The 13,135-nt window shown below is 42.5% G+C and overlaps 1 protein-coding gene across 1 annotated transcript in view; it reads right to left on the reverse strand.

The window, feature by feature from the left end:
• Positions 1-13,135, reverse strand: part of TNNI3K (TNNI3 interacting kinase) — a 232,099-nt gene that overhangs the window by 173,114 nt on the left and 45,850 nt on the right. The window contains exons 6-7 of the mRNA XM_056845668.1: positions 11,830-11,928; positions 8,375-8,513 (exon numbers count right to left, since the gene is read on the reverse strand). Of these exons, the coding sequence (XP_056701646.1) occupies positions 8,375-8,513; positions 11,830-11,928 (238 nt within the window). The remainder of the gene's footprint in view (positions 1-8,374; positions 8,514-11,829; positions 11,929-13,135) is intronic.

Consider the following 13,135-nt stretch of genomic DNA (forward strand, 5'->3'; position numbering starts at 1 on the left):
TTAGGAATCAGTTTTAGGAATAGTGGGTTCATATAGTCATGAGATTGTAAATTAATAGGAAAAGTATGTTTGGTTTAGGTTGCTTTAGAGATATATTAGGTATAATAAGGTTTGTTAAAAAGAGTTAGGTTCTGTCTCTCTGGACTCTGGAGACCTGGGTTGGTTATGCATGGGTACTTTCACTCACATTCGCCCCTGTTCTGTCTCGGTTGTTCCTTGGAGTTATGCATGAGTTTTCCTTCCATTTGAGATGACCTCGCAGCCAGCCCTCACAAATCCTGGGACTTCCCGTTCCTCTATTAACCCAATTCTTCGATCTCTCCTGAGATCACCCTGAGTGAAATCCCCGTGCATAAGGCAAAGCTTGGGACACGGAAGCTTGGGGGAGTGCCGTTTTTGTCACAAAAAGCACTACAGCCAATTACAAAGCAGCGTATGAAGGGGTGGGGATTCAAATGCTTCCTGCTTCATGGGAGTTCTTTCCGAGCAGAAGAAAGGATTTAAAGAACAAGGCTTGCCCCCCCCCATTTCTTTTAGAGAGCTCCACTTTTAAAAATGTTTTTTTCCAGGGCACTTGGGAAGGACTTTTCTCTCACAGAAAGCACTACAGCCAATTACAAAGCAGCGTTTCAAGGGGCGGGGAACTCAAATGCTTTCTGATTTGAGCTTGGAGGCTGCCGGTGCATACATCCACAATAGGAAAGTGTGGATCCAGCAAGCAATGAACCTCAGGTAAAACTCCCATGAATAAACGACCCTGATCTACTGACCATGGACAATAATGGCTCTTTAAAGGTTAAAGAACTGATGCATTATAGACCACCTGGGGGTGATGAAACTAATGGAGGATCATTGTGCTGAGGGACACCTTTTAAAAGAGTGATTGGTCTTGTTTTTAGTGGGAAATTGATTTTTCCTATTGGCTTTATTTAGAAAAAAAGAGCCAGTGTGGTATAGTGCTTAAAGTGTCAGACTAGGATCTGGGAGGCCCAGGTTCAAATCCCCAGTTTGCCATTGCTGGGTAGCCTTGGGCCAGTCACTCTCTCTCAGTTTAATCTACCTCACAGGGTTGCTCTGAGGATAAAATGGGGAGAGGAGAATGGTGTAAGATACACTGGGGAGAAAGGAGGGATATAAATGAAATAAATAAATACAAAAAAATTCCAAATCCCAAGGGTCACAATTCTGAATTCCAAATCTGATTTTTTGTGCTCAGGAACATCCTTATTTGTCTTAGCTGTTTACTAGGAACTCGCTCCAGTTCCCTCAGGTACTATGAATATAAATACACAAGTATTTTATTTTGGTTTCTCAATCATCCATTTTGTTGATGCTTATATTGCTGTGTTTCATCAGTAAGCATTGCAGGGGTAGTTAACCTTTGAAGGCTGCAATAACTCAGTGCATCTTGATATTAAAGGTAGCGCTCTAAATAGGAGCAATTGCAAGGGAGGCTGGAAAGTTCTTGCATCTAGAGCGAACAGAGAGTGTGTGTCATAACTTCTGCCCTCATCAAGTATCCTCTGTGACATCTTTCCCTTTGCACATATGGAGACTTTTCCTAGATATGGCAAGACAGCAATCAATTTCTGAGACATCCTGTCTATCCTAGCCAATGGAACACTGAAAGGCAGCATAAATATGTTTTAAATAAATAAAATAAAAATAAATAATGCTTTTCCTCCTAAGGCTGCAATCCTGGGGGGTGGGGCAGGGGTGGAATCGACTTAGAAGCTGATGTGGCCCCGCACCGACATCAGTGCTGACTTGTCCTGGGATAAGGGGCACTTACGCTGGTGCAGGGACACTCATGCTGGCGCCAGTAAACCCCACTGCATGGGACTCTGCCACCGGCACTGCTACACTGGCAGTGAAATCCCAGAAGTGGGAACTTGCACTGGCATGGGGGGGTATTCCCAGGGCATTCCAAGGGGCAGAGCTGATATTAGTTAGCTTTCTAACCCCTTTTGCCCAGGGAACGCCCCCTCAGGCAGCGGCAGGATTGGGTGGTGTAGCCCCATTTTGGGTGGTGTAGCCCCACTGCTTTGTATGGGGGCATTTTCTTTCTTTAACATTTTAAATTGGTTTATTTTCCTTGTGGCGGGCGGGAAGCCTATGGGGGGTGGCGTGGCTGCACTGCTTCTGGACGCCGTGGATCTACCCCCCCCTTCAGGAACGGGCTGCCCGAGTGGCATCGACTGAGAGAGAGAGAGGCTGGCCCAAACTCACCCCAGGGACTACATCACTGAATGGGGACATGGCCTAGAGGAGTCACTGTTAATCAGAACATACACATGTAAAAAGTGATGGCCAAGCAGCCTGTAAGGGAAGCTTACATAATTCCAGATGACACTGAAGAAAGAGAAGGAAACTTTGGCCCTGCCTTTTATTTTGCAGTTGCTGGCAATGTCTGCAACTGCAGTGTGACCTTTTTGTTCTGCCTGCACAGTCACTGCTCTCCTCTTTTTGCTTCAGCAACCTGGAATGGCTGACCAGTCAAAAGATGTTACATCAAATGGGTCAAATGACAGAGGCTGAATTTCGGAAGACGCTTTAAACATATCTTTGGCTAATTGTAAATAATGAATTATTTTCCTTCTTTAATCCGTGCAACTCTGTCCTCAGTTGCCATGGATATTTCAAGTTTCAAAATGTGCTATGTTGAGAGTGAAGCTTTTTCAGCTTCCAGGTTCTCTCTCTTTTTCCTTTCCCAAGGAAGATGACGCAGATTTTAAAATAAATCATCAGCACTAGTGTCCTAATTTCCTCCTCTTTAAGAATAAGCTAACTAACCGATAATACACCCATTCCTGCATTGTGTGGTGAGTGAATATACCTCCCCCCTCCATATTATAATTATATTGGTTCGATGCACACACACCAAGCCTTAAATATCAAGGGCTCTTGATGGGGAAAAGAATTACTTACAAATCTGAGTCATGCTGCTTCTACAGTTTTTAAATGAGGGAGTAGGAGGTATGTAATGCTTTCATGACTCACACAGAATATGTTAAATTTATACTGGCAGGTACCCATGAGAAGGAAGGGGGTGTAGCAGCTTACAACCACAGGAACACTAGTAGAATGTTACTGCAGAATCAAGGTGCGTGAAGAACAAGAGTTTGGAAGGCCAGTGCTTCTGGGCTTTGTGAGAAAGTCTAAAAATGAATGCCATATGGCTCTATGCATTTTAGATGAAAAAGAAAGAGAAGAGAGATGGCCGAGCAGACTGGCCCTCTCTGTGAATGGTGGAACTCACAGTAGGACAGCGAGCTGAAAACAGAGCTGCCTTTTTCTTTTCCTGGCAAGGGTCCTGAACCTTCAACAGCTGCAATGACAGCCTAGGATTACCAACCTCCAATTACAACTGATCTCCAGACAACAGAGAACACTTCCCCTGGAGAAAATGGTGACTTTGGAGGGTAGACTCTATGGCACAATACTCTGCTGAGGTCCCTCCTTTCCTCTTGGTTCAAGGCAGTTTACAATAATAGTTAAAACATCCCTAGATAAAACCAAAGATAATATGTGTGTGTGTGTTAAGTGCCGTCAAGTCGCTTCCGACTCATGGCGACCCTATGAATGAAAGTCCTCCAAAATGTCCTATCTTTGACAGCCTTGCTCAGATCTTGCAAATTGAAGGCTGTGGCTTCCTTTATTGAGTCCATCCATCTCTTGTTGGGTCTTCCTCTTTTCCTGCTGCCCTCAACTTTTCCTAGCATGACTGTCTTTTCCAGTGACTCTTGTCGTCTCATGACGTGATCAAAATACGATAGCCTCAGTTTAGTCATTTTAGCTTCTAGGATCAGTTCAGGCTTGATTTGATCTATAACCCACTGATTTGTTTTTTTGGCCGTCCACGGAATCCATAACACTCTCCTCCAACACCACATTCCAAAGGAATCTATTTTCTTCCTATCAGCTTTCTTCACTGTCCAGCTTTCACACCCATACATAATAATAGGGAATACGATGGCATGAATTAATCTAGTCTTGGTGGCCAGTGACACATCCTTACACTTCAAAATATTTTCTAGCTCCTTCATGGCTGCCCTTCCCAGTTGCAATCTCCTTCTGATTTCTTGGCTGCAGTCTCCCTTTTGGTTGATGGTGGAGCCAAGGAATAGAAAGTCTTGAACAATTTCAGTTTCCTCATTGTCAACTTTAAAGTTGTGTAATTCTCCTGTAGTCGTTACTTTTGTTTTCTTGATGTTCAGCTGTAGTCCTACTTTGGCACTTTCTCTTTTAACTTTCAGCAGTAGTCGTTTCAAATCTTCACTATTTTCTGCCAATAATGTAGTGTCATCAGCATATCTCAAATTATTAATATAGCAACCCCCAAATCCCTCCCTCCTTAAAAAAATGCCTGCCATTCAAACCCCTTCAAAAGCCCTGGCAAACAGGCAGATCTTGCAGTGCCTCCTGAAGATCTCCATGGAGCAGGTCCTCTCATCTCTTCAGGGAGCCTATTTTACAGAGCAGGAGCCACAACAGAAAAGGATTGGGGTCTGGTTGATGCTAGGCGGGCCATCCTAAATGGTGGGATAGCCAACAGATGGCCGCCTGATGTCCATTGTTGATGCACAGGGGCACATGGAAGGAGATGGTCCTTCAAATATGTGGGTCCCAGGTTGTGAAGGGCTTCATAACCAGCACCTCGAACTGAACTTGGAAACAGACTGGCAGCCTATGTGTGACATGTGTTCCCAGCAGCTAATCTCTGACAGCAGCTGGGTTGCTGCATTCTGGACCAGTTCTGGTTTCCAGGTGGTTTTCAAGGGCAGCTCCACATAGAGCGCATTTCAGTAATCCAGCCAGTAATACAGTAAACCCAGATAAGCTCAGTCTAGGCCATGAGAAAGTTTGCAAATCAGATGCAGCTGATAGAAGGGCACTCCTGGCCACCAAGTCAACCTTCTTTTCAAGCAGCAAGGCAAGGTCCATGAGCACTACAAGCTCTTAAACTGCTCTGAAAAGGGCAACATTAATCCATCTAGGACAAGTGGATTCAGTCCCTCTAGAATATCAGCCTTCCCAACCAGCATTACATCTGTCTTGTCTGGATTCAGACTGACACTTCTGGAGGCTTGGATAATGAAATATAGCGTTGAGTGTCTTCTGCATATTGATGACACCCTACACCAAGCTCTGGGCAATCTCATTCAGCATATATATCTACATCCATATCTATATCTATATATTCTCCATACTGGGGACCAAAGCAGCTTACATTAGTCTCCTCTTCTCCTGTTTATCCACACAACAACCCTGTGAGGTAGGTCAGGGCAAAAATATTTGACTTGTCCAAAATCACTCAGTGAGCTGCCACAGCAAGGTAGGGATTTGAACCTGGGTCTCACAGCCCCTGCTCTGAAGTTCTAACTGCTACACCACACAGGTTTTCACAGAGTGACTGCTGTTGAACAGTAGCAAACAGCCAGGCCTAATTGAATCATGCAAATAGGGTTGTATCAAGTCACCCAGAGGATGCTTCTAGGTCAAGAGTTGCCAACCTCTAGGTAGGACCTGGAGCTCTCCCAGAATTACAATTGATCTCCAGATAACAGAGATCTGTCTCCCTGTCTGCTTTGGACTGTTGACTACATGGCATTATATGCAGCTGAGGCCTCTCTCCTCCCTGAACCCTGCCCTCCTCAGACTCCACTACAAAATCTCCAGAAATTGCCCAACCTGGAGCTGGAAACCCTAGCCAGGCCTGGCCCCAACAAGTCCTTGTTCAAAGGCCAAAATAGGCCTGGAAAGGGCCCTGCCCCCTCCCTCTGCCTTTAACTCACAGAACCTGAAGCCTGGAATCTGTGGTTGCCTAGGAACAACCACTGAGGGAATCCATTGCTTAAAGCTACAGGTGGTCCTTTTATAATTTTTGGCTGCTTTAAGGCCCCCAATGTATATTTTTTTAGATTTCAGATTTTTCTGTAAACCTGAGGCCTGTTTCAGGTTTTACAGCTGCAGTCACCAGATTTAAGTATCCAAAGATTGGCTGATTTCACTATTAGAATATAAGATTAAAGAGCATAGGTGAGAGAATAGAACCCTGTGGCACTCCACAAGATAGGGCTATACTGAGGATATCAACCTGAGCTGGAAGAAGACAGGCAAGCCATCAGTGGTCTCCCAACACATAAATCGTATCATTATCATCTAATATTTATACAGCACTTACATTGAGGTACAAGATATACTATGCTAGTATACACAATATTTCACTTATACAGTATACTATAACAAAAGGGTCAGCCCCCATACAAAATAAAGGCACAAATATGACATTAAAAATGGTAGCATTCAGAAACCAGTGCAAGTACATTTGAATCTCCCAGGGCACTGGTGTTAATCTCAAAGGAGCATCAATCAATGAAAGAACTTTAGAGGAAAAATCAAGAACACAGTACACTGAATTAGATTTTCTTAGAATTCTGTGTGTGTGGTGTTTTTTTTTAAACACAATACACATTAAAACAGCTTAGCAAGTCTAGGAAGACAGAGGCACACCTTTCACTGCTGCTCTTAACATCCACTGTGTTTGTTTTGTGTTTGGGGCTTGTCTTTTGTCCTCAATGTTCAGTTTTTCTTTAAACTGATGTATATATAATGGCCCACTGAGGACACACCATGTCTCTGCTTAAGCAGACTATAGTCCTTAAAGCTTATGCCATAATAAATGTCAGTATTTAAATTGATACAAGACTCTCTTGTTTTGTTGTAACAGAGAGACACATCATTTATCACATAGACCAATACATTAACTCAGCAACTCTTCTGGAACTAAAATATGCTAGACACTATCTATATAAAGGCATACATACAGGCCAATATCATGGAGAGTAAAGTGTCCTGATGAATATGAGAGGATCAGCAGATCCCTGCTGGATCAGACCAATGGTCCATCTAATCTAGCATCCTGTTTTCCACAGTGGCCAACCAGATGTCTCAGAGAGGCCACAGTGGGGCCACAGTGGGGGCACAGAAACCAAGGAATTCACCTATTCCCCCCAAGCAAATAGCATTCAGAGGTATCTAGCCTAAGTTCCAAGAAATTAATATCATTATATTTATACTATGATGCATGAAGGAGAATCTGTGGTAGTGGTAACATTGCTTGGGGTAACTGATTGATTGATCTGACATCCCCAATAGGACTGTGTGTTCGGAAAAGCCAAACACCCCCCCCCCCCAAGGAATACCTTATCATTATTTGGCTGGGGGGTTCCTCCCCCCCAAAATGACTCCAATTTAAAGGGCGCCAAAAAGTGGATCCCTGAATCATGCTGAATTCTGGGGTCATGATTTGGGCCACTTTGGCCTCACCGCCATTTAAAATAAAACCCTTCCCTCTCCCCCCTCTCCCTTATTTACCTGCTAGCCAGCTGGTGCAGAACTCCCCCATCACCACCTCCAGGCTCCATGTTAGCCTTGGAGACAGCTCTGTGCCTGCCTCAGCTGTAGCCCTGGAGTCAAGGTAAGTGGGGGCGGCGGAGGGGAGATGGGGAGGTGGTAAAATTCGGATTTGAGTCTAATAGACCTGGATTTTTTTGGGAATCTGGATATTCTCAATATGGAAGTTTGGGAATATCCATGTTTTCCCCAAAATTCGGGTCCGTTAGACCTGAATCCAAATTTTACCAAACTTTTTTTTGCACACCCCTACCTAATCCCCAAGGCATGGGTCTCTGGCTGCAATTGGCTGGGGTGTTCAGGTCCTAGAGGGGACAGAGAAAGGACAGGAAAGGCAGCAGATGTTTGAGAGGACAGCAAGCAAAAGGAAGCATAGAGTTAAGACAAGAGGATTGGAAGACAGAGTAAAGCAGAGATATGAGGGCGAAGAGAAGGAGGCAAAAGAAAGGAGCATGCAAGAGAAAAAGGAGAAAATTGAAAGTGTTAAGTGTAGAAGAATAGTAAAAGATATAACGCTGTATAACTAGATGAGCCTTAGATGGTCAATAGCTTATAAAAAGGAAATATTTGATTTAAAAGAAAAGCTTTATTCAGTAATTCAGTATGGCTTATATGAAGGAAACACCTGACCTAAATGTAAAGTTTTATTTAGTTATTCAGTATGGCTTCAAACTGTAGAAGGGTTACAAGGTATGCAAACTATGTAATATTACACCTTACCATTTTTCCCTTTCCCCCCTATTTCCCTTTTAATGTTGTACCCTAAAAATTAATAAAAAAGTATAAAAAAGGGGGGGGAAAGGAAGTGTGAAAAGCACAGGACCTGCAGAAGTAATTAGGACTGAAGTTCGGGTACTGGCTTGAGGCAATTTTCCAGATTTTGAGTCACAGATTGCCACATTAATATTAATTAATATCACATTAATATCACATTAAAGTTATATTTCTAATAACTTACCATCAGCTTTGCTGCCCTCTTCCATCAAAAGCTTTACAATATTGAGAAATCCTTTGGCAGAAGCTAAATGAAGGGGCCTGTCCCCAACCTCTCCACTCACGTTCACGTCAGCACCAAATTTCAGCAAGAGTCGGGTTACCTAACAATATTGTATTTGTTTTGTGTTAAAATGGCAAGCAAGAAGAATATTTCCCACAAAATCAAAAGATAGTATGTAGAATGTGTACCTTGAAATGTTGCTTCATACATCATGAGGAATATAAGTACCTATTGTTACAAGGCAGTGGAGCCCATTTATAATGAAACTACAAGTCTACAGAACAGTGAATTGTTTTTCGGTGCCAATTCCCTTCTTAAAACAACACAGATGCATGGGGCTGACCATAGGCACAAGCCTGTTAGTTTAATTGACCTAAGTAGCAAATAAAGTAAATGCACATGAATTCAATATGTCTGAGCTAGAGGCTCTTTTCTGAAAGCAGAAGCCCTTATCATAAAAGTACCACATGTGGATTAGCATAATTTTACAAAACTGTAACTAGTTGCCCCCAAAGCGACCTATAGCATAATTTAAAAGAGGCTCAGCCTAAAACATAAAGGTCTTTTTAATATATATATCAGGAAAGCACACCATTACTGCAGAGCTGAACATACGATATATTATTTTCAGCTGTTTGTACCTTTGGACTCTGCCTATTCTAAATCACTTCTGGAAACAGCTCCCTGTTTCCATTTAAAAAGTCTATCAGTTACACAGAACCCATGGGGAAGTCATGTTTGAATAGAGTCCAGTGCACAAGTGATCCCAGGGTGGCACCAGGAGTTAGCATCACCAGGTTCCTGCCAAGGCCCATGACTCAGCAAAAGGTCACCATTGACCACTGAAGTCCTGCTATTTCTCTTCACAGTCACTGCCTGCCCTCACCTTCTGGTGCACAGATATACAGTGTGAGGCAAAACAATGATAGCAGAGGAGAATCTGGTACCATTTTCTGGCCTTGCTTATTCTTCCTTGGTGGGAACTGGACAGTTCCCTTTCCCTAGATAAGAGCATGTTAACAGGTGATGGAGAGAACAGCAGTGAGGAACAGGTGGACCTACTTAGAGAAGAGGGTATGTTGCTCAAGCCAAAATCCACCAAAATCTGGAGCTGGCATTTAGCCACCCTTGTAGTCAGTTGAAGCACCAAGTGGACAGTGTTCTATTGCAGATGTATAAATCATGCTGGGCTGTGATTCTCTGAAGATATGCAGGTATCCAAGATTATAAATACATCTTGTAGATTATAAATACAGTCATTAGGTGGTTTGGGAAAGGCCATTGACTGAAATAACAAGAACCCTTTGGCAGATGTATATTTCAAGTCCTCAGGGACTCACAAATTCAATTGAACTGAGGTATAAAGCTGATACCAATTCTGATTCTTGCAGATAACCTGATCTGTGTTGCAGTAGATTGTGTGATGGAGAGGCTAAACAGCACTGCTCTCCAGGCCCACCGTGTGTGCTCTCCTGCTTTTTTGGGGTTTACATATTCAGATTCTCGTTATCTGTATATTGATTTTTAATCATCCAATTTTACAGAAGAGCTTTCTTTTTAGCAAGATTCAATGTATTGCCCACAGCCATTTTGAGTGGGTGCTATTCTAAAAAAAAGCCCTACTCAGAGCATGGATGTGGAACTGATTCTATCGAAACCATGGGGCATGTCTTATTTTATTGTAGATAAGCACTTAAGAACACAGCTGATCAATCCATTAATTCCTGATATAGACATGCCTGTAGCTAATAAGCTACAATTTCTGATGGGTGGTTGTGATCCAGCTATCACAATTTCAATAGTGAAATTTATTTTGGGTTTATTTGAATTTAAGAGATACGGGGATAATTTAAAGAACATATATATGATTAACTAACTGTTATAAAATAAAATAATTTTTAAAATTCTCTCCAGCAGTTCAGTGTGGTTAGCTCACAGCCTATTGGCTAGGAGCTGTGCCATCAAAGGAAGGAAGGATAGAGTGGCTAGCTTCACCAACTCTTCCGATCATTGGTGAACTCATAATGATCCCAAGGAAAATTCTCTCTTTTTTTTCTCAAAACAAGTGAAAATAGCAGACCAACATGGGCGAGTCCACACCAGACTTGCCATTTTCCTGTCGGGGGATCCCCTGCACCCAGCTTCTTTCGCCAAAGTATCTCTTCTCTGAAACAAAGAATGAGTCCTGGTTTCCCACCACCTCCAGGAGCAGATACTGAAAAACAGCCCAGAATCTATCTTCTCTGTACCTGCAGGGAGCACTTGTTCAGAATGCTTTGGGGCTTTGCTTTGATTATGCATGCATTTTCCAACTGTCAGAGGACGCATTATAAAGAAGCTAAACTGTACTGTGCCGGCTGTCAGAGAGTCCCAGCTCTGGGCCCTTAAACTTACTTGGCCCCCTCGCCCAAATTTTGCCATTTAAAGCTGCCATTTTCTCCAGGAGAACTGATCACTGTATTTTGGAGATCAGTTGTAATTCCTGGAGAACCTCAAGCCCCATCTGGAAACTGAAACTCTACATAGGAGGATACAAAGCTTCAATCTATTGTACTCATTCAAACATGTAAAACTTCTGTGATATCATCAGTGAGTAGTGAACAATCATGAGAAGTATTCATCTGGAGTCCTGACATGCTCAAGAGAAGAAGAGTTGGTTTTTATATACCGACTTTCTCTACCACTTAGGGGAGACTCAAACCGGCTTACAATCACCTTCCCTTCCCCTCCCCACAACAGACACCCTGTGAGGTAGGTGAGGCTGAGAGAGAGTGACTTGCGCAAGGTCACCCAGCTGGCTTCATGTGTAGGAGGGGGAAACAAATCCAGTTCACCAGATTAGCCTCCGCCACTCATGTGGAGGAGCGGGGAATCAAACCCAGTTCTCCAGATCAGAGTCCAGATCAGACTCCACTGCTCCAAACCACTGCTCTTAACCACTACATGAAGCAGAAGCAGAAGAGGAGGAGGACCAGAGTTGGTTTTCATACTCCAATTTTCTCTACCTTTAAGGAGTCTCAAACCGGCTTACAATTGCCATCCCTTCCTATCCCCACAACAGACACCTTGTGAGGTAGCCCAAGGTCACCCAGCTGGCTTCATGGGTAGGAGTGGGGAAACAAACCTGGTTCACCAGATTAGAGTCTGCCGCTTATGTGGAAGAGTGGGGAATCAAACCTGGTTCTCCAGATTAGAGTCCACCACTCTTAACCACTACACCACGCTGGCTCTCAAGAGAAAGGCAGACACATAAATATGTTAAATAAATTGATTGTTTACCATTTCTACGTGTTTCTTATGCATGTATTAATATCTAAGGCTGCTTCTGTCTGTTCTCTTTGTGAAGCAAGGGTTGACAATTCTTGCATATTATACATATTCCCACACGTTCTGTCAAATCCTGTCAATTGATTTACCTGCTCATGGCCATAATAGGTTGCAATATGTAAAGGAGTGAAAAAAACGGCATCTTGAACGTTAACATATGCCCCATGTTGCAGAAGAATATCGACAGCCTGGAAGGACACCAAAAAGGAAATATCGCAATTAAAGGTTTTGTACATCAACATGCTGCAATATTACACCTACAATTTCTGCATTAAGAAATGATCAAGATACCTTTAACAAATGTATATGTCACTTTGTTGCTCTATGCTGGGAAATGCCTTTCGTAGTGAAAAAACTAATTTGCAAAAGCAGGCACTCAGAACTGACTGATAGTTCAGAATAACCTTTTAAAAAAAATTTGAAGCTTGGAGAACAAGCAGCAGTAGAACACTACATACTTTTAAAAATGCAAAATATCTTTCAATTAAAAATGCACTCCACTAAATTCTGAGAAACAGTTTCTTCTGACTACAAAGGCTATTCTGTGTTTTGGAAGGTAAGAGGCCTTCTTTTTAAATAAATATTATTGAGTACTTTCTAACGAATGCTTTCAGATCCATTCAGCATTATAATGAAAATTGGTCACCCTATGCATTATTTGCCTATTAAATAGTGATCAAAACTCAGGGTGAATGAAGCCTTATGGAATATTTACTTTAGACTATAATAGTCCTTTCTTTCGCAGATGAGGAACAATTTATATCCGTCAATTGCTAGAGCAATCCACAAAGCATGGCTCCTATGTAAGTCCATTAATTTTAGAGTCATGTAGATGTAAGCAATGCTTATAGATCTGTCAACACTCCTTTGCTCAAATTGCAACACTCTCTAACACTCAAGAAAATGTCCACCATTTGACATACACTCCATATTGTTTTCAGTTGTTTTGCAAATGCTATGTGCAGGCATGTTCTGTTACTGCTTTCCCATTACTGTTTCCTGACCTGTCTGCTGTCTGCCCAACCCACCCAATAGTAAAGAATATCAGTATATTCTATATCTAATTCTCAACATGGCCCCATCTGTGGATACTTAAATCTAGAGACTGGAGCCATGAACATACAAGACAGATCTTTCTACAAACTTTAGAAAAGCCTCAGGTTTGCAGAAAAATCTGAAATCTAACAAACAAACAAAACACTGGGGAGGTTAACCCCCCCCCCCCATTAGAAGCAGTGCCTGTAGCTTTAAATGGGCTCTGTGGACATTGGTAGACAGCTACAACATTATTGTGAATCTGTGATTCATCCAGGACTGGCTGCTCAATATTGTTCAACAGCAGCCACCACATGAAAGCCACTATGGAATATGGTTAGAGTTTCAGAGTAGGACCTG

This window comes from Euleptes europaea, chromosome 2, assembly GCF_029931775.1.
Source record: "Euleptes europaea isolate rEulEur1 chromosome 2, rEulEur1.hap1, whole genome shotgun sequence".
Classification (NCBI taxonomy): domain Eukaryota; kingdom Metazoa; phylum Chordata; class Lepidosauria; order Squamata; family Sphaerodactylidae; genus Euleptes; species Euleptes europaea.